This window comes from Entelurus aequoreus, linkage group LG19 (assembly GCF_033978785.1).
Source record: "Entelurus aequoreus isolate RoL-2023_Sb linkage group LG19, RoL_Eaeq_v1.1, whole genome shotgun sequence".
NCBI lineage: Eukaryota > Metazoa > Chordata > Actinopteri > Syngnathiformes > Syngnathidae > Entelurus > Entelurus aequoreus.
In genome coordinates, this window is record NC_084749.1 from 27,783,469 (window position 1) to 27,805,808 (window position 22,340).

Below are 22,340 nucleotides of genomic sequence, written 5' to 3' on the forward strand. Positions count from 1 at the left end.
CATGAGGTGGCGACTTGTCCAGGGTGTACACCGCCTTCTGCCCGGGTGCAGCTGGAATAGGCTCCTGCACCCCAACCCCAACGACCCCTCCCGCCCCCCATATGTGCGTATTTACAGTAATAGTCATACCAAAGACTATAAAAATGGGACCCATAACGTCCCTGCTTGGCACTCAGCATCAAGGGTTGGAATTGGGGGTTAAATCACCAAAATGATTCCCGAGCGCGGCCACCACTGCTGCTCACTGCTTCCCTCACCTCCCAGGGGGTGGAACAAGGGGATGGGTCAAATGCAGAGGGTAATTTCACCACACCTAGTGTGTGTGTGACTATCAGTGGCACTTTAAATGTAACTTTTTAATAGGACATTGAGCTCTGAATATGTGCGTTCACTGCCACATAGTGTCTACTTTTAAGTCTGTGCAGTAAAAAACGAGTAAAACATTAATACAGTATTTGTTTTCCAATTTTTGTTGAAATCCTGTACTTTTTTAGGTTAAGGTCACTAGGAACACTCAAAATATTGATAACAAATTCATCAAATCACATTAGGTTGAACTTTTATATTACAGCATTACATGAGAATGTTGCACTTGGACTTGTTATTCTTGGAGTGTTTCATTGCAAAGACGTGTGCCTTTGTTCAGAGCTCTTTCAGGTGCAGTGATGATCATGTTGATGCCGCTTACAAAGAAAATAGGCCATTTCAGACTTTTACGATTGATATTCCACAAATAACTCTAGCCTCTTAAGTTGTGTGATTATTTATACTTCTCAGGGATATATCCTGTTTTTAAATACGCTGTAGCACACAGGATTATAAAGCATTGTTGGTGATACGGTAAATAGGTCTTTCTATAGTTCTACTGTTGGAATTCCATTCAGTTCATGGCAGACTTTACATTAAATCTCATGTTTGAGTCAGTTTATCTAGATTTCTATTTGAGATGAGACAGTATGCCAAGAGAAAAGTTATCCATCCATCCATTTTCTACCGCTTGTCCCTTTGGGGTCGCGGGGGGTGCTGGAGCCTATCTCAGCTGCATTCGAGCGGAAGGCGGGGTACACCCTGGACAAGTCGCCACCTCATCGCAGGGCCAACACAGATAGACAGACAACATACACACTCACATTCACACACTAGGGCCAATTATTAATCCAAATTGTTCCTTTATGGTTGTCTTACAGGACTATGCTGTGTCTACTGTACCCGTGATGGAAGGCCTGCACCTGAAGAGCTTCTGCAGCATGGGGGGGCCAGGTCTCATCATCATCGGCTCCAGTGAACCCGCTCAGAAAGCCCTCAAAGTATGGAATTTGTGTATATGTGCGTAATGTGTTTATGGAAATAGCGTCATCCCACGGTGATGATTTTGCCCACTGTCGTCATGGGAACAGTTGAATCATCATCACACTGCGTTTTTCTTATAATGGCACAGCAGATGTTTGCTACTATTTTGTATTCCTTGATACCCTTTTGGCTGAACACCGTTGAAATAATTCAATGTGATTTTTTTCCCCCAGCTCTATGGTCTTCATTCACCTGTCACCGTAATCCTGCATTAATAATTCCCATAACGGCTCATTTATAGGCATTATGCAGCCTAAACTCCTCACAGAAAAAATGAATATCTGACTTGATAAGTAGGAAGGGAACAGCAGTTTTTCACCCTGACAGATGACATTTTGGCCTATTTGTTTCTCAGACAGGTGACATATTGCAGGGAAAAGGAGGCGAAATCTTGGCTGAGTCTAAGCATGTGGCCATTGGGAGTCATTCGCAGAGCTGAATTAATGTAGCTCTGGTGTGACTGAGTAGATATCAGGCAATGTAATACACATTAAAGGTATTATATGTATAAATATGTATTGCAGTCATAAATCGCTATGATTGCAATGAACGCATTACACCCAAAACTGCTGATGTTGGATCCATGTTTGCGACTCATCCCCAAACGTACAAAAGTTGAACCTTTCAAAAGGTTGTTTTTTCAAATTCTATAGTGACCATTTATAACATGGGTGTCAAACTCTGGCCCGCGTGTATATTGCAGCCCGGAAGAGTTAGGGCTGTAAGGTGTTCTGGGTATTTGTTCTGTTGTGTTTATGTTGTGTTATGGTGCGGATGTTCTCCCGGAATGTGTTTGTAATTCTTGTTTGGTGTGGGTTCACAGTGTGGCGTATATTTGTAACAGTGTTAAAGGTATTTATACAGCCACCCTCAGTGTATCGTGTATCGCTGTTGATCAAGTATGCATTGCATTCACGTGTGTGTGCGTACAGAAGCCGCACATACAGTATTTTGTGACTGGGCCGGCACGTTGTTAGAATGGATGAAAAGCGGACGTGACGGCAGCTCGTAGAGAACGTTAAAGGCAGTGCCTTTAAGGCACGTCCCCAAGACTGTGGTCTGGGTGGACTACGAGATATAATGACTGATGAATACCTTGATTGGATAATGAAGGTTGCCTCAGCTCAAAGCCTGAGCCCCGACATTAATGAACTAGCATCCAAGAAAAGATGGCAGGTATCTGGCTTGGGCACATCAGATTATATCAGTGTGTTGCAAACTGAGCAGTTTAAAGTCCTGAATGGTTGGTTTATTCATTGTTACTTTATTTTCAAATTTATTAGCCTGTGGAAAAAGTTAATGTTGATATTTACCTCAGAAGGCTGCAAATAGAAAAAGGCATTCAATTTTTATTTAAACTGTATATAATATGCCATTGATATTTTTTAATTATTATTATTATTATTTGAAACTCGATTTTGCATGTCACTATAAAGTTATATAAACCAGTGGTCCCCAACCTTTTTGTAGCTGGGGACCGGTCAACGCTTGAAAAATTTGTCCCACGGACCGGGGGGGGGGGAATTTTTTTCATTTTTTTTTTTCATAAAGAAATACAATCATGTGTGCTTACGGACTGTATCCCTGCAGACTGTATTGATCTATATTGATATATAATGTATATATTGTGTTTTTTATGTTGATTTTATTAAAAAAAAAAAAATTGTTGTTGTTTTTTTTTAAATTTCTTGCGCGGCCCAGGACCAATCGGTCCGCGGACCGGTACCGGGCCGTGGCCCGGTGGTTGGGGACCACTGATATAAACCTTGCTTGTTCAATATTCAATGCAGAACTTGTTTGGGTCCCTATTAAAAGGTTACTTTGTTCAACTTTGGCCCGCGGCTTTGTTCAGTTTTAAATTTTGGCCCACTCTGTATTTGAGTTTGACACCCCTGATTTATAACAAGAGTATAACACAGACCTCCTTTAGGCTAAACTTAATTGAGAGTGTTGTATTTGATAACGTTGTGCAGGTATATTCAGCTAAATTGTTTTGGGGGCCACATTTCCAGAAAGCTAAGGACCATTTGATGTCGGTCTATTTGTTTAGTCTGTTGTTTTTAAGGACCTTCTGCAAAAAAGCTAGTCAAAGATCATCTCTATGACAGCACTGTTGTGGTTTTAAGAATCTGCTGCAAAATGTGAGTCTCTCACAAGGTTTTTGGACTGAACTTGGGGGGCCTAAATTAGAACCTTGATGAACACTACTAAAACTACTAACTGTATTAGTCAGCTATGATAGAATCCAGCTCCACATGATTTTGAACAGAATAAGCATGGATTGAGGTATTGGAGCTTGTTTGTTCATCTGTTCATAGGCTCCTGGTACTACAAAGTTTAGTGGAAAATAGTGAAGTGTACTGTAGAATTATCCTGCTGGAGCATGATACTGAACCCAAGTGCTGCGACATCAGTGTATGAATATCCTGTTACCATCCTTTCATGGCAACAAATTCTATTAACCATTGTGTGACTTGAGGTGACAGTGTAAAGGCGCTTTTTGTACTTTCAAAGCCCACGTGAAGCACATTTATTTTGTTTTGTTTGCATAATAATACTAATGGTGCTGTACCCTTGCTGGTGTTATTCCTACTTGGACACCTGCAAGTACATGTTTGCACCGTTATTCTGATCAATCTTATACCACAGTTGTGTCCTTGTGTGAGATCACCCTCTACTGATTAGGGCAGTGTTTTTCAAACTTTTTTGAGCCAAGGCACATTTTTTGTGTTGAAAAAATCCAGAGGCACACCACCAGCAGAAATCATTAAAAAACGAAGCTCAGTTGACAGTAAAAAGTTGTTGTCGCAATTGTTGGATATGACTTTAAACCATAACCAAGCATGCATCAATATAGCTCTTGTCTCAAAGTAGGTGTACTGCCACGACCTGTCACATCACGCCGTGACTTAATTTGAGTTTTTTTGTGTGTAGTCTTTTAGTTGTTGTCTTGCACTCCTATTTTGGTGTTCCTGTTGCAGTTTCATGTCTTCCTTTGAGCGATATTTCCCGCATCTACTTTGTTTTAGCAATCAATAATATTTCAGTTGTTTTTATCCTTCTTTGTGGGGACATTGTTGATTGTCATGTCATGTTCAGATGTACATTGTGGACGCCGTCTTTGCTCCTCAGTAAGTCTTTGCTGTCGTCCAGCATTCTGTTTTTGTTTACTTTGTAGCCAGCTCAGTTTTAGTTTCGTTCTGCATAGTCTTCCCTAAGCTTCAATGACTTTTCTTAGGGGCACTCAACTTTTGTTTATTTTTGGTTTAAGCATTAGACACCTTTTTACCTGCACGCTGCCTTCCACTGTTTCCGACATCTACAAAGCAATTAGCTACCGGCTGCCACCTACTGATATGGAAGAGTATTACACGGTTACTCTGCCGAGCTCTAGACGGCACCGACACTCAACAACAACACATATTTTGCAGACTATAATTACTGGTTTGCAAAAAATATTTTTAACCCAAATAGGTGAAATTAGATAATCTCCCACGGCACACCAGACTGTATCTCACCGCGGCACAGTGGTTGAAAAACACTGGATTAGGGGACCCAAAGGGAACATGCCCTTTTTGAGGGAAATTTTGCATATCATCCACAATCTATATGTAAGACAAGAACACACTTTCACTTTTATGTGTGTTCTTCATAGTGAAAAACTGATAGTAAGAGGGATTCATCTCATACGCCTGTAAGGTGCCCTAAAAACCCCGCAAACAACGCTTGATTTACATTCCGTGACCTGCATATTCACCAAGCTATAATGACATTGTTGTTGTAAGAGTTCACAAAGATAAGCTACTTTTCTGGCGTTGTGACACATGGCCTTGCTCACACTGCTCCTTTGACCACCTGCAAATAGCCAGCTACTAGCAGCTGAGATAATCTCCAGCACCCCCCGCGACCCCAAAAGGGACAAGCGGTAGAAAATGGATGGATGGATAGCTAATAGCTAGCTTGAGCAACTAAATATGTTGGTTGCGACCCACAATAAAATAAAGAGGAAGAAGGAGCTTGAGCCGCTGCCTTTAAGTTAGTGGACGTTTAATTATAGGTTATAAATCATACATCTCGCCTGTATAGTAAAAGGTTGTGGCACCAAGTTGAGGAGTTGGTTTTGAAAATTCAGATACTATCAAATTGATACTAAATGGCTGTCAACTTGGCTCTCAACAAATGGAACACAGCATAAACCCGACAGCACCGATTGGAAGCTTTTTTTGAAATCTGAGGATTGAGAAATATTCTGAATTTTACCAGCTCAAGGACAGCAGCAGTGCTGAAAGATAAAACCATCCGATCAGTCGGCATCCCAGTGAGAGCGAACATTGTAAGTCACTATTTTATATTCTAATTTCAAATATTTGTCAATAGTGCTACATGATAATGGTCCAAAGCGCTCACAAAGTCTACCATTAGATGTAGCAAACACAGAGAGGGTTTTCTTTGTTGGGTTTTAGACATTGATTTCACAGAGCGCATAGAAACAAAAGGTCTATGGAAATCAGTGCACTCAGGAAAGAAGTTAAAGGCCTACTGAAACCCACTACTACCGACCACGCAGTCTGATAGTTTATATATCAATGATGGAATCTTAACATTGCAACACATGCCAATACGGCCGGGTTAACTTATAAAGTGCAATTTTAAATTTCCCGCTAAACTTCCGGTTGAAAATGTCTATGTATGATGACGTTTGCGTGTGACGTCAATGGTTGAAACGGAAGTATTCGGACACATTGTATCACAATACAAACAGCTCTGTTTTCATTGCAGAATTCCACAGTATTCTGGACATCTGTGTTGGTGAATCTTTTGCAATTTGTTTAATGAACAATGGAGACTGCAAAGAAGAAAGCTGTAGGTGGGATCGGTGTATTAGCGGCTGGCTGCAGCAACACAACCAGGAGGACTTTGGAGTTGGATAGCAGACGCGCTATCCGACGCTAGCCGCCGACCGCATCGATGATCGGGTGAAGTCCTTCGTCGCGCCGTCGATCGCTGTAACGCAGGTGAGCACGGGTATTGATGAGCAGATGAGGGCTGGCGTAGGTGGAGCGCTAATGTTTTTATCATAGCTCTGACGAGGTCCCGTAGCTAAGTTAGCTTCAATGGCGTCGTTAGCAACAGCATTGCTAGGCTTCGACAGGCGGCCCAGCATTAACCGTGTAGTTACAGGTCCAGTGTTTGGTTCGGTGTCTCCTGATAGTAGTATTGTTGATCTTCTGTCTATCCTTCCAGTCAGGGGAGTATTTCTTTTGTTTCTATCTGCATTTAAGCACAATGCTATCACATTATCTCCGTAGCTAAAGTGCTTCACCGATGTATTGTCGTGGAGATAAAAGTAACTGTGAATGTCCATTTCGCGTTCTAGACTCTCATTTTCAAGAGGATATAGTATCCGAGGTGGTTTAAAATACAAATCCGTGTTCCACAATAGAAAAAGGAGAAAGTGTGTAATCCAATGAACCCTTGTACCTAAGTTACGGTCAGAGCAAAAAAAGATACGTCCTGCACTGCACTCTAGTCCTTCACTCTTATGTTCCTCATCCACAAATCTTTCATCCTCGCTCAAATTAATGGGGTAATCGTCGCTTTCTCGGTCCGAATCGCTCTCGCTGCTGGTGTAAACAATGGGGAAATGTGAGGAGCCCTTCAACCTGCGACGTCACGCTACTTCCGGTACAGGCAAGGCTTTTTTTATCAGCGACCAAAAGTTGCGAACTTTATCGTCAATGTAAATCCTTTCAGCAAAAATATGGCAATATCGCGAAATGATCAAGTATGACACATAGAATGGATCTGCTATCCCTGTTTAAATACAAAAAAAATCATTTCAGTAGGCCTTTAAAGTAACGCTTAAAATGACCAAAACACTTTAATTATTACATGTTATCATGAATGTGCCTGTTACTTAATTAGCGTACGTATTTACAAAATGTATGTAAACGGTGTTAGAGGTTTCGAGATGGATTTTAGAGGCGTTTTTCACAAAGATGCATTATTTCAGGCTTTCTTAGACATTATGCATGTTTGGTGTAGGAGTTATGTTTCAATACATTTTTTATAGCTTTTTTCGCATTATCTCGGGATTCTAAGAACATTACTGTCAAAATTGATTAAAAACAAAGTTTTATGTTTGGAATCCTTACAAATGCACATGTTTCTAGTAAAACTTACAAAGATACTAAATACGGGTATTTTTAGACATTGCATGTGTGGTTTAGGAGTTATTCTTTTAAAAAAATGGTATTGCTTTTTTCGCATTATTATTTTAGGATTCTAAGATCATTACTGTCATATTGAGTAAAAAACTAATTTTTGTGTTTGAAAACCTTACAAAAGCAAATTATTCTAGTTAAACTCACAAAGATACATAATTTCAGGCATTACACATATTGCACGTTTGGATAAATCATATCCCCATTACCTGTATTGTTAGCCGCCTTTTACTAGCATTGTTTTTACTATTCTTGTCTCAAATAAGGGTTGTGGATGATTAGTCAGTCATATGCAAATTCCAAAAAAAGTGCCGTTCACCTTTAAATTGGTGTGAATAAACAACAGCCCTCATTATATAAAGTTGTCACATAAACCAGACCATTTTTTTTTTAAAAGTCTGTGAGAAGTTAGATTATGCAACTTTAAATTGTTGAATCATTAACAAGAACTGAAAAATTGGATGCAGGAATGCACATGCTGTTTAATTGTATTTCCCCTCACCAACTCATTAAAGATTCCAACCTGTTTGATCACCCAAGTATTTAGCCACAATAATGAGGAGGGGCTGTTAGCGAGACTTAATGACAAACAACTGCCTCTCTAATTACGCCTTGCGTCATCCAAGAGCCAGCTTCTGTTTTACGGGTCTTTTAATGATCCTGTAATCCCTTTTGCGATCAACATCATTGTATAACCACTGTTTTAATGGTTGTTTTTAGATTTGGAAGCATTTCGTATGGTCATGACGTTGTGAGGAAAAAATTGTTCAAATTGAAGGCTTGTTAATTCTTATTGTCTGATACACATTCTGGAACTCACTGTTCAGACTTCTAAATGTGTGTTATACTGCTAATGACAGTGTATCCACCTGAGAACCAGTGCTGTCAAAAGGAAATAAAAAAAATCAGATTAGAGTTGCAGGATATAGAGAATATTTGATATAAAGGATATAAACGTGTCAGACAATTGAGCTTTTAATGCTATCATCATATCATGATAATGCATGGTAATGACACATTCTAGCTGTGTCCCACAAATGCGACAGCGATAAGCGAACAATGGCGTCCTCAACACAATGTACTGTAGCCTCCTCCTGAATCTCGCCTTCATGGCAGCAAATAGACTGTTTCTTTCAGGTAACATTATCACTGGAAGACTAAAGGACAAGGAATAGTAAACGTGCTACACTACACATCATAGAAAGATACATGAAGAGTATAGCAAACCGCTAAACGGGGTCAATGACAAGTGTAGTATCAGCAAATAGTCAATACTACAGTATTTAGATCGATATTTTTTATAATTACAAATCTTTTTTGATTATTTGATGATTTCTTTATTGTTTAAAAAATAAAAACTCATAGCCAATAGTATTTTTGCTTTTATCATTTTGGCACTAATGACTTTATTAACCCTGCTCACCCCCCCTCCGTGCGTCGGTTGAGGTGGGCGGGGTTTGGTGGTAGCGGGGGTGTATAATGTAGCCCGGAAGAGTTAGGGCTGCATGTGATTCTGGGTATTTGTTCTGTTGTGTTTATGTTGTGTTACGGTGCGGATGTTCTCCCGAAATGTGTTTGTCATTCTTGTTTGGTGTGGGTTCACAGTGTGGCGCATATTAGTAACAGTGTTAAAGTTGTTTTATAAGGCTACCATCAGTGTGACCTGTATGGCTGTTGACCAAGTATGCCTTGCTGTCACTTACGTGAGCAAACAGATGCCTCATACAATGTGTGGCTGGGCCGGCACGCTGTTAGTACAGGTTGTAGAGGGCGTTAAATGATGTGTCATCACGGCACGCCCTTATTATTGTTGTTTGGGTGAAAATCAGCAGACGTTCGAGAGAAAAGTTGCCCTGAAATTCGGGAGTCTCCCGGAAAAATCGGGAGGGTTGGCAAGTATGACGCTGTCAAGCGCCATCCATCTAAAACTCGCGGACTGCACTGACATTAAATTTTCATATTAAGGTGCGGGCCGCGTGTCTGAGACCCCTGGTTTATACATAGCACAAAGCAAAAAAAAACTTTGTATGCAGTGTTATTTAATTTTAAATTTCAAAAGAGTTTTGTGGCTCCCATTGTTTTCTTTAATTTGTGAATCTGGTCAAAATGGCTCTTTGAGTGGTAAAGGTTGCCGACCCCTGATATAGAGTTTAAGCCATATCACCTATTCCTAATTCAGATTAATCACATGTTTGAATTTGGATTAATCCTGATTAAACGATTAATCACTGCCCAATTTATCTGTAGTACTTTGTTTTTCACTGATGTGTTCCGGCAGTGTTGTTTGTCGTCCATTGCTTGTAGTTAACGTACTAGCCGCCTTCTTGCCACCAGATGCCTTGAAAACGTGTTTTGGTTTTACGGTCGATGGCATTTTCTTTTTAGGTGTTGTGCTTCAATCGTAAGTAATTCGTCACTGAAATATACGCAAATGACATGCCTGTACGGTCAAAATAAATTGCAGGATTAATCTGATGTTATGCATGATTAATATGATCATTTTTGTGTGATTAATCGCATCTGTTTAAGCGTTAACTTTGACAGCCCTAGTTTTGCATATTTCCCCGAATATATATATATATATATATATATATATATATATATATATATATATATATATATATATATATATATATATATATATATATATATATATATATATATATATATACAGTATATACACACTGTTGTGTCTTGTTTGCAGTGAGTTTAAGGTTTTGCATAACACAGAAAGTCTCTGGACACATGTAAATGTTTGTGGACTTTTGAGTGTTTTGCTCTCCTGAAGAAGAGAATGCATGTTGACCAGATGGATTTCATCATCCGTCAGTCCCTTTCACCACCAAGCCTCTCCTATGAAGTCATTGCCCCTAAATACTGTACGAGGCCGCAGCACCCACTCATTTTAGCTCACCACGAGGCACCCCTTCCCTGTCTCAGTCATGAGGTCACCACTCAGGGCTTCCCTCAAGGATGTTTATACTGTGTATTACTCACTCGCAGTGAAGTAAAGGTTAGGCTCAAATTGAGTTCAGCCTCAGAGACAAACTAACATGACCTCATGGACATTGATATAAAATCGATTAAAAGAAGCCAAACTGATTGGCGAGGTTAAGAACTAAATATGGGATATGGCACAAGGCTTCCCCGTCTGTTACGTGACTGGAGATTCCCTGAGTCAGCAGCAGAAGTAGGACAACAGTGGCTCCTAAATGTGTCTGTTTTTAAAGCAAAATAATCATTACTTATATATAACAAACACCAAAATAGTAGGAAGGTTGCTTCATAGTCTTATAAAAGAATGTTCAATCCAAGGCTGGAATAAAGGTCCTAATAATTAGTTCATAATAACAAACAAATAACCAATGTATCCAATAATCCAGTGTAACATACAATTTATTTTTTTAAACTGCCCTGTTTTATTTACTTTTCAAGTGACCTTTATCCAATTTTACTGAACACCAGCAGGAACCCGTACGCACATACACCCAAAACACATGTAAACAACTTCATGCCGCTACAGCAACAGAAGTTCCAAATACAGGTAGCAACAACACAGAAATGTAAACAAACTATATCCATCCATACAGTTTCTACCGCTAGTCCCTATATATATATATATATATATATATATATATATATATATATATATATATATATATATATATATATTTATATATATATATATATATATATATATATATATATATATATATATATATATATATATATATATATATATATATATTTATATATATATATTTATATATATATATATATATATATATATTTATATATATATATATATATATATATATATATATATATATATATATATATATATATATATATATATATATATACATACTACCGTTCAAAAGTTTGGGGTCACCCAAACAATTTTGTGGAATAGCCTTAATTTCTAAGAACAAGAATAGACTGTCGAGTTTCAGATGAAAGTTCTCTTTTTCTGGCCATTTTGAGCGTTTAATTGACCCCACAAATGTGATGCTCCAGAAACTCAATCTGCTCAAAGGAAGGTCAGTTTTGTAGCTTCTGTAACAAGCTAAACTGTTTTCAGATGTGTGAACATGATTGCACGAGGGTTTTCTAATCATCAATTAGCCTTCTGAGCCAATGAGCAAACACATTGTACCATTAGAACACTGGAGTGATAGTTGCTGGAAATGGGCCTCTATACACCTATGTAGATATTGCACCAAAAACCAGACATTTGCAGCTAGAATAGTCATTTACCACATTAGCAATGTATAGAGTGTATTTCTTTAAAGTTAAGACTAGTTTAAAGTTATCTTCATTGAAAAGTACAGTGCTTTTCCTTCAAAAATAAGGACATTTCAATGTGACCCCAAACTTTTGAACGGTAGTGTAAGTGTCAGTGTTTATCTCACGCCGACAACACAAACACATCGTCTTTAGCGTTAGCATGTTAGCATTAGCATTCACTTGGGTTGAGGCTAATAACTACACAAATGGAGTGTCACTGACTACTTTTATATTTTATGTAATAAAGTAATTAATTTATATTCTATGTCATTTACCTTCATTCCGCTTTTGTACTGCCTCCTTAATTTCACATTTAACCAACAAAGTCAAGAGTAATAAGCAGCTGAGGTCCATGCTTCGAACCTGGCTTTATACGTCTCCGTTAACACGTTTAAAATAGTCCGTGCACTTCTTGTTCTATCGAAATGAAGCTTGTAAAAAATAATAAACAACATTAAACTCACAATTTAAACGCTATGTACAAGAAGGGTCAAAGTCGCCTACACTTCTTGAGGACACTGAGGTCCTTCGGGGTGTGCAGGTCACCTTTTACGACACTGTGGGGGCTTCTGCGGGGTTCTGTGCCGCCGTTTGCTGGGGTGAGGGCAGCAAGGTCAGACAAGAACAGACTTAATAAACTGATTAAGAGAGCTGACTGCGTCCTAGGCTGCCCACTAGACAGCATTGAGGAGGTGGCTGACAGAAGAATGCTGACCAAGTTGACATCCATAATGTCCAATCTGTCTCACCCCTTGAGTAGCTCCTTCAGTATTAGACAGTTACATCCACAGTGCAAGAAGGAGCCTTATCGCAGCCATAAGACTTTACAATACACTTATGTGATTACTGCGATGAGTTTTTTTCATGGTGTGCAATACCGATGTTAATGTTTTTTTGTTGTATTTTATCTTCTATGTATACATATTAGTGAGCAATATGTAGTATTTATTACAATTTATTTGTTTTTTTACTACGCTTTACTTCTGTTCCTGTATGTAAAAACCTGCACTGCAACAATGTAATTGTTCCCTTTGTGGGATGAATGAAAGCCTCTCCTAAACTGCACGGATAAAGTTTAAAGACTACGGCTGAGTAAAAATACTGCAAGATAGTTCCACTGATCAACGTTCTTCAGCACAAGTTTATTTCGTTCTTCTTTCTCTTCGTTGTCAAGTTTTTTTGGTTTTTTTGTCCTGTCCAGCTTCTTAGGCAAATCATATAGTTGATGTAGATGCCCATATCGGCTGTTCAGATTTACTCTTGTTGCCTTATTTGTATTTTACTTTATTAAATGTATTTATATTATCATTTGGTGCAGCCGGGCCGGAGCAGGAGGGGATAAAAAGAGAAACAAAGGAAGACAGAGGGGGGAATTGTGGGGACAAGAGGGGGATTAGACAGAGAGACAAAAACAACAACAGCAAACACAACAACAACAACAATAACAATAGAGCAACATCAGCAAATACGACATGTACAAATATGATGGTAATAGTAATAGCAAATAAGCAGTTAGCGAAAATAAAAAATAATACAGAAATGACAATGAGCATTATTACACTAAAAATGGAGCAATACAAATACCAATAGAAATAGCGCTATTGATAATGAACAATACCAATACTTTACCTTTATTATCAACAATACAGTTGTTCAAATGCAACAATACATATACGTAATGATAACTTGAGATACGAAAGAATGCAGAAAAATGGGGGGGAATAAAGAGAAGCAACCTACATTAACCTTGTAGATTGTTATAGTAACAATAGGTTAAGCTTTGTCAGAGTGCCATGTGTTATACCCAGTTTACCCTAGGGCAACAACATTAATATATGTTTGATGAAACGTGATTATGTGCATGAGTGTATGTGTGCATATGTAATTGTATATGTACAGTATGTGTATATCTGTGTTTGTACAGTGAATGTATATGTACAGTATGTGTAAATGTGTGTTTGTACCGTGAATGTATATGTACAGTATGTGTGTATCTGTGTTTTTACAGTGAATGTGTATGTACAGTATGTGTATATGTGTGTTTGTACCGTGAATGTTTATGTACAGTATGTGTATATCTGTGTTTGTACAGTGAATGTATATGTACAGTATGTGTATATGTGTGTTTGTACCGTGAATGTATATGTACAGTATAGTATGTGTATGTGTGTGTTTGTACAGTGAATGTATATGTACAGTATGTGTGTTTGTACAGTGAATGTATATGTACAGTATGTGTATATGTATGTTTGTACAGTGAATGTATATGTACAGTATGTGTATGTGTATGTTTGTATAATGAATGTGCGTGTGGATGTACGAACTTTGAGTGTGTAAATATGTACTGTATTTGTATATGTATGTGGGAGCGTAGGTACCTATGTATGTGTGTATGTATGTATGTGAGTATATGTGAATTTGTGTGTACAATACATTTGACTCCCAGTGTATGTGGGAGCCAGAGTACGGCCCCAGCCTCCCAGAGAGCCCAACCCACAAACAGTAGGTGTGTTGCCCAGGGAACCAGGGACCACCGCCCCCACGCAGCCAAGCCGGACAGTGACAGGAACAGGACAGTGACAGGAAGCCCACCGCGCCGCCCACAAGGGCCAGCAGCAGGCCGCAGACAGTTCGTTGTCAAGTTTGTTGTAATATAAATAGAAATGTGTTTAAAAATGAAGTTTTAGGAACACCCCCAGCGGTGTTCCACTAATCAGCGTTTGATAGCACAGCCCCCGAAAAGGTTCATGGTAGCTTCGAAAAGTCCCACCAAGCTCGGAAGAACTCTGAAAGGTTCCTGAAGAACTAAATCTACCCGAGTAGTTTTTGGTGGAACAAAGTACGCAAGTAGGGAGGCATTAATTGGGAAAGTTCATGAACAGTTCATGCGGTGGAAAATCGGTTAAATAAAACAATTAAAGATTTAAACTTTTTAAAAACACAGGCACTGTGCAAACGTCTCACGCTGTCTGTCCCTCAGGATACAACAGAAGGCTCCAAATGGAAGTAGTTCAGAGCGTTTCAGTTAAGTTCGTAATGTATACCATGCCAGAGGGGCAGCAATGCTAAAAGCTCTTTTTCCAAGTTCAGTCTGTAGGAGGAACAGTATAGTTAGAACATAATGCGTAAGAGCTGTTTCTAACAAAGTACACAAGTAGGGAGCCGTTAAACGTAATAGAGCCTTATAAATGATAGTCAGCCAATGTGTGTATCTGTGTGCGCTCTGTGAAGATAAGTCTGATTTCATATACAGTTGAGAGTTCAGTTCAGTTCCGTTTCAGTTTATTTCGAACCTGAATATGTATGCAATGTAATGCATCACATATTTCCAGTTGTTTCAGTTGAGTTCATTGTATGTGATTCGATGATAGCCAGTAACATATTCTTAGTGCTGAATGAAAAACAGTGTCTCAGGACTGAAGGCATTTAAAGGCCTACTGAAATGAATTTTTTTTATTTAAACGGGGATAGCAGATCTATTCTATGTGTCATACTTGATCATTTCGCGATATTGCCATATTTTTGCTGAAAGGATTTAGTATAGAACAACGACGATAAAGATTGCAACTTTTGGTATCTGATAAAAAAAAGGCTTGCCCCTACCGGAAGTAGCGTGACGTAGTCAGTTGAACATATACGCAAAGTTCCCTATTGTTTACAATGATGGCCGCATGAAGTGAGAGAGATTCGGACCGAGAAAGCGACAATTTCCCCATTAATTTGAGCGAGGATGAAAGATTTGTGGATGAGTAAAGTGCAAGTGAAGGACTAGTGGGGAGTTGAAGCTATTCAGATAGGGAAGATGCTGTGAGAGCCGGGGGTGACCTGATATTCAGCTGGGAATGACTACAACAGTAAATAAACACAAGACATATATATATACTCTATTAGCCACAACACAACCAGGCTTATATTTAATATGCCACAAATTAATCCTGCATAAAAACACCTGCGTGTTTGTTACGCTAGCTCCTAGCTCCTCTGCTAGCTCCTAGCTCCATAGAACACGCCAATACAATTCAAACACCTGATCAACACACACAATCACTCAGCCCAAAAGACCGTTCACCTAACCCAAGTTTCATAAAGCTTATATATTTTTAAAAAGTTACGTACGTGACGCGCACATACGGTCAAGCTATCAAATGTTTAGCAGCCAAGGCTGCATACTCACGGTACCTGATATTCAGCTGGGAATGACTACAACAGTAAATAAACACAAGACATATATATATACTCTATTAGCCACAACACAACCAGGCTTATATTTAATATGACACAAATTAATCCTGCATAAAAACACCTGCATGTTTGTTATGCTAGCTCCTAGCTCCTATGCTAGCTCCTAGCTCCATAGAACACGCCAATACAATTCAAACACCTGATGAACACACACAATCACTCAGCCCAAAAGACCGTTCACCTAACCCAAGGTTCATAAAGCTTATATATTTTTTAAAAGTTACGTACATACGCAAAAAAAAGTTGCGCACATACGGTCAAGCGATCAAATGTTTAGAAGCCAAAGCTGCATACTCACAGTAGCACGTCTGCGTCTTTGTCATCCAAATCAAAGTAATCCTGGTAAGAGTCTGTGTTGTCCCAGTTCTCTACAGGCGTCTGTGTATCGAAGTCAAAAGTCCTCCTGGTTAGAGTCTCTGTTATCCGAGTTCTTCCATCTTGACTGCATCTTTCGGGAATGTAAACAATGTACTGTTGTTGCTGACTACGTTCGAAAAATACGTCCATTTCGCACCGACAACTTTCTTCTTTGCTTGCTCAGCTTCCTTCTCCATAATGCAATGAATATGATTGCAACAGATTCACGAACACAGATGTCCAGAATACTGTGGAATTATGAAATGAAAACAGAGCTTTTTCGTATTGGCTTCAATGTGGAAGGCATACCCGTGTTCCCCGGTCTACGTCACGCGCATACGTCATCCTCAGAGGCGTTTCGAACCGGAAGTTTAGCGGCAAATTTAAAATGTCACTTTATAAGTTAACCCGGCCGTATTGGCATGTGTTATAATGTTAAGATTTCATCATTGATATATAAACTATCAGACTGCGTGGTCGGTAGTAGTGGGTTTCAGTAGGCCTTTAAATGAAGCACCAAAATAAAGTACATCTCCATAACCAATTCCGGACAAGAGAGTGGCTGTATTCAAATGTTTCTAACCTGAAGAGAGAAAGAAGGTTTTATTTCTAAGCCCAAGCTTTACCCTAAGGTTAGAAACCAAGTTGTTAAATATGGGCTTTAAAGGCCTACTGAAATGAATTTTTTTTATTTAAACGGGGATAGCAGATCTATTCTATGTGTCATACTTGATCATTTCGCGATATTGCCATATTTTTGCTGAAAGGATTTAGTATAGAACAACGACGATAAAGATTGCAACTTTTGGTATCTGATAAAAAAAAGGCTTGCACCTACCGGAAGTAGCGTGACGTAGTCAGTTGAACATATACGCAAAGTTCCCTATTGTTTACAATGATGGCCGCATGAAGTGAGAGAGATTCGGACCGAGAAAGCGACAATTTCCCCATTAATTTGAGCGAGGATGAAAGATTTGTGGATGAGTAAAGTGCAAGTGAAGGACTAGTGGGGAGTTGAAGCTATTCAGATAGGGAAGATGCTGTGAGAGCCGAGGGTGACCTGATATTCAGCTGGGAATGACTACAACAGTAAATAAACACAAGACATATATATACTCTATTAGCCACAACACAACCAGGCTTATATTTAATATGCCACAAATTAATCCTGCATAAAAACACCTGCGTGTTTGTTATGCTAGCTCCTAGCTCCTCTGCTAGCTCCTAGCTCCATAGAACACGCCAATACAATTCAAACACCTGATCAACACACACAATCACTCAGCCCAAAAGACAGTTTACCTAACCCAAGGTTCATAAAGCTTATATATTTTTAAAAAGTTACGTACGTGACGCGCACATACGGTCAAGTTATCGAATGTTTAGCAGCCAAGGCTGCATACTCACGGTACCTGATATTCAGCTGGGAATGACTACAACAGTAAATAAACACAAGACATATATATACTCTATTAGCCACAACACAACCAGGCTTATATTTAATATGCCACAAATTAATCCTGCATAATAACACCTGCGTGTTTGTTATGCTAGCTCCTAGCTCCTCTGCTAGCTCCTAGCTCCATAGAACACGCCAATACAATTCAAACACCTGATCAACACACACAATCACTCAGCCCAAAAGACCGTTCACCTAACCCAAGGTTCATAAAGCTTATATATTTTTAAAAAGTTACGTACGTGACGCGCACGTAAGGTACGGTACGTGTTATGCTAGCTCCTAGCTCCTCTGCTAGCTCCTAGCTCCATAGAACACGCCAATACAATTCAAACACATGATCAACACACACAATCACTCAGCCCAAAAGACCGTTCACCTAACCCAAGGTTCATAAAGCTTATATATTTTAAAAAAGTTACGTACATACGCAAAAAAAAGCCAAAGCTGCATACTCACAGTAGCACGTCTGCGTCTTTGTCATCCAAATCAAAGTAATCCTGGTAAGAGTCTGTGTTGTCCCAGTTCTCTACAGGCGTCTGTGTATCCAAATCAAAAGTCCTCCTGGTTAGAGTCTCTGTTATCCAAGTTCTTCCATCTTGACTGCATCTTTCGGGAATGTAAACAAAGAAGCGCCGGCTGTGTACTGTTGTGGCTGACTACGTTCGAAAAATACGTCCATTTCGCACCGACAACTTTCTTCTTTGCTTGCTTGGCTTCCTTCTCCATAATGCAATGAACATGATTGAAACAGATTCACGAACACAGATGTCCAGAATACTGTGGAATTATGAAATGAAAACAGAGCTTTTTCGTATCGGCTTCAATGTGGAAGGCATACCCGTGTTCGCCGGGCTACGTCACGCGCATACGTCATCCGCAGAGGCGTTTCGAACCGGAAGTTTAGCGGCAAATTTTAAATGTCACTTTATAAGTTAACCCGGCCGTATTGGCATGTGTTATAATGTTAAGATTTCATCATTGATATATAAACTATCAGACTGCGTGGTCGGTAGTAGTGGGTTTCAGTAGGCCTTTAAATGAAAGCTCCTGGTCAAGAGTAAAACCCAAGTACTATAGGGTTTCCTTTGGATATTACAATATTTGGAATGTAGAACCCTTGAATGAAAGAAAAACCCTGAGTTTGCTTTTATCTGTATTTTAAAACCAATCTTTAAGATCAAATAAGCGAGCCTGGATGACATAAAAAGCAGCTTGTAAAAACTCAAAAGCCTGAGGGATGGAGGTTGAACAGCAATGAATAATGGTGTCGTCTGCATACAAATGGTATATTTCATTTGACAAATTGTTACAAAGATTATTTATACAGATAGAAAATAAAATGGGACCGAGCACTGAGCCTTGTAGAGCTTATTTGGTAATGTCCAGTAATGAAGAGGTCGTCCCAGCCACCTGTACACATTGTGTTCTGCTGGAAAGATAGTCAATAAACCAAGCAGCTGCATTTTTAGACAATCCAATGTGATGAAGGGCTTGAATTAGCTTGTGGTCTACTGTGTCAAATGCTTTCAACAAATCAATAAAAAGAGCGACACATTGTTTATTGCCGTCTCGAGCCTCGATTAAATCATTTAGGACCCTAAGTGCAGCTATAATAGTACTATGCTGTTTTCTAACACCAGATTGAAACGGAGATTAAATATTGTTTGATACTAAAAAAATCATTTAGCTGGTTACTGATGATCCGCTCAAACAATTTGGCTAAAATGTGTGACGATCTGTCACTTCACTTCTGGTTGTTCCTTAGTGTTTTTTTCCTCTTATTTTTGTTTCCCTTTCTGCATGTCTCCCTGAGCGCTCGTTTCCCTCACCTGTCCCTGATTGGTAGCCTGGCACACCTGGTTGCAGTTGCCAATCAGGCTGCTATTTATGCCTGCCTCACCCGTTCGTCAGGGCTCGAGGATTGACTATGTTAGAGACCTTTTGCTAGATGAATGACTTCTCCTCCTGTTTTGAGTATATTAAAAGACTCTTGCCTGCATGTCGTTCTCCTGTTTCCTTCATCTTGGGGTCACAACTACCTCAGCCATGCGAGTTCCTCACAAAAATGCATTATTTAGAAATTGGTCTGTAATTATTTATATTTGTGGGTTAACCCCCTTATAGCAGGGGAAGAACAAAGGCGGATTTCCAGATGTTTGGAATACTTTTGTCAGACTTAGGTTAAACATATGTGGGAGAGGCTCAGCAACAAAACCAGCAGCCAATTTTAAGAAAAGGGGTTTAGTTTGGTCAGGTCCTGCTGCTTTAGTTGCATCCAAGCTCTTTAGTGCACTGATTACCTCAGAGACTGGTAGGGATGTGAACTCAAAAGTGCAGGTGCTGGGTTTATTTACAGCCTGTGGTATATTTGGTATATTAACATCAGTCAGACCAACATTTGACAATTGAGGATTCAACTACTCAAAACGAGGAATCAGAAGAAATTTATGAAAGTACCAGATTGAGTAATTAAAGGCCTACTGAAACCCACTACTACCGACCACGCAGTCGGATAGTTTATACATCAATGATGAAATCTTAACATTGCAACACATGCCAATACGGCCGGGTTAGATTAGTAAAGTGCAATTTTAAATTTCTCGCGAAATATTCTGCTAAAAACGTCTCGGTATGATGACATTTGCGCGTGACGTCATGGATTGTGCGGACATATTGGGACACCATTGTGGCCAGCTATTAAGTCTTCTGTTTTCATCGCAAAATTCCACAGTATTCTGGACATCTGTGTTGGTGAATCTTTTGCAATTTGTTTAATGAACAATGAAGACAGCAAAGAAGAAAGCTGTAGGTGGGATCGGTGTATTTGCGGCCGGCTGCAGCAACACAACCAGGAGGACTTTGAGTTGGATAGCAGACGCGCTACTGTGAGTACGCAGCTCTGGCTTCCAAACATTTGATCGCTTGCCCGTACGTGCGTGCCGCTATGTGCATGTCACGTACGTAACTTTGGGGAAATATATGTGCTGTATGAACTTTACGGAGGTGAACGGTACTTTGGGCTGTGGGATTGAGTGTGTTTTGCGGGTGTTTGAGTTGTATTGGTGGGTTATATGGACGGGAGGGGGGAGGTGTTTGTTATGCGGATTAATTTGTGGCATATTAAATATAAGCCTGGTTGTGTTGTGGCTAATAGAGTATATATATGTCTTGTGTTTATTTACTGTTTTAGTCATTCCCAGCTGAATATCAGGTCCCACCCGCCTCTCACAGCATCTTCCCTATCTGAATCGCTTCCACTGCCCTCTAATCCTTCACTCTCACTTTCCTCATCCACAAATCTTTCATCCTCGCTCAAATTAATGGGGTAATCATCGCTTTCTCGGTCCGAATCGCTCTCGCTGCTGGTGTAAACAATGTGCAGATGTGAGGCGCTCCACAACCTGTGACGTCACGCTACTTCCGGTACAGGCAAGGCTTTTTTATCAGCGACCAAAAGTTGCGAACTTTATCGTCGATGTTCTCTACTAAATCCTTTCAGCAAAAATATGGAAATATCGAGAAATGATCAAGAATGACACATAGAATGGACCTGCTATCCCCGTTTAAATAAGAACATTTCATTTCAGTAGGCCTTTAAAGTAAGTTGTTGTCATATGATTTTCAGAAGTTTTTATGGTTTGCCAAAACGTTGTAAAAGTCATTTATATGTTTTTTTGCATTCCTTCAGGTAAAAGTCAGACTGTTTTAGGACATGCTAAATCGTCTCCTTCCTTACACGTGAAACATTTTTTTGTATCATAGACCCTCAGGCTTATCAGGGTGTATCAATGAAAGCTTGACATCAGTAATTCCATGACTAAACTTGCATTAAGGTGCAATAGTAACCATGTATTGTTCATCCACAAGATCCAGTTTCGGTCTCACCAGGTTTAAAAAAAAAAAAAAAGTCTCAATGATTTGTTTTACACAAACTGGAGTCATAGAGTTTTTATCAGTCAAGTTCAGATTTCTCTTGTAAAAGCTTGTCAGATGAGCATTATGAATAATATTTTTTCGATGGCAGTGGAGATGTTTGTTTTCCCTGACTAATTTTCCACTGCCACTCTGTGAATTGCATGGACCTCTGCCAACCTATGCATCAACGTTATGCTCGGTCCACTGTCAAACTGTCCATGGAGAGGCCAGAGTTCTTCAGACTGCTACTGCAACGTTGTTTAGAAAAGAAAAAAAATCAAGTGATTTTAAGCTACTCCGAGTTTTTTATAGCACCTGCACAGCAATAGGGCGACATTGCACAAGTCTGCTGTTTCTACCCACAGAGGTTTCTTGTCTCTACAGGTCACGGTTCTTGAGGGAATATGAGGGCCGCACGTTAAGTTGAAACATGAGGACTGTTAAGAATCTAGTAAAGTTACACTTTAATATAGTGTTTCATAAACACCTGCACCATCAGAAGT

General features: G+C 39.4%; 1 protein-coding gene across 2 annotated transcripts in view; it reads left to right on the forward strand.

The window, feature by feature from the left end:
* ddah1 (dimethylarginine dimethylaminohydrolase 1) overlaps positions 1 to 22,340 on the forward strand; it is a 216,670-nt gene that overhangs the window by 159,982 nt on the left and 34,348 nt on the right. For both annotated transcript variants that reach the window (XM_062028210.1, XM_062028209.1), the window contains one exon: positions 1,188 to 1,307. In XM_062028210.1, the coding sequence (XP_061884194.1) occupies positions 1,188 to 1,307 (120 nt within the window). The remainder of the gene's footprint in view (positions 1 to 1,187; positions 1,308 to 22,340) is intronic.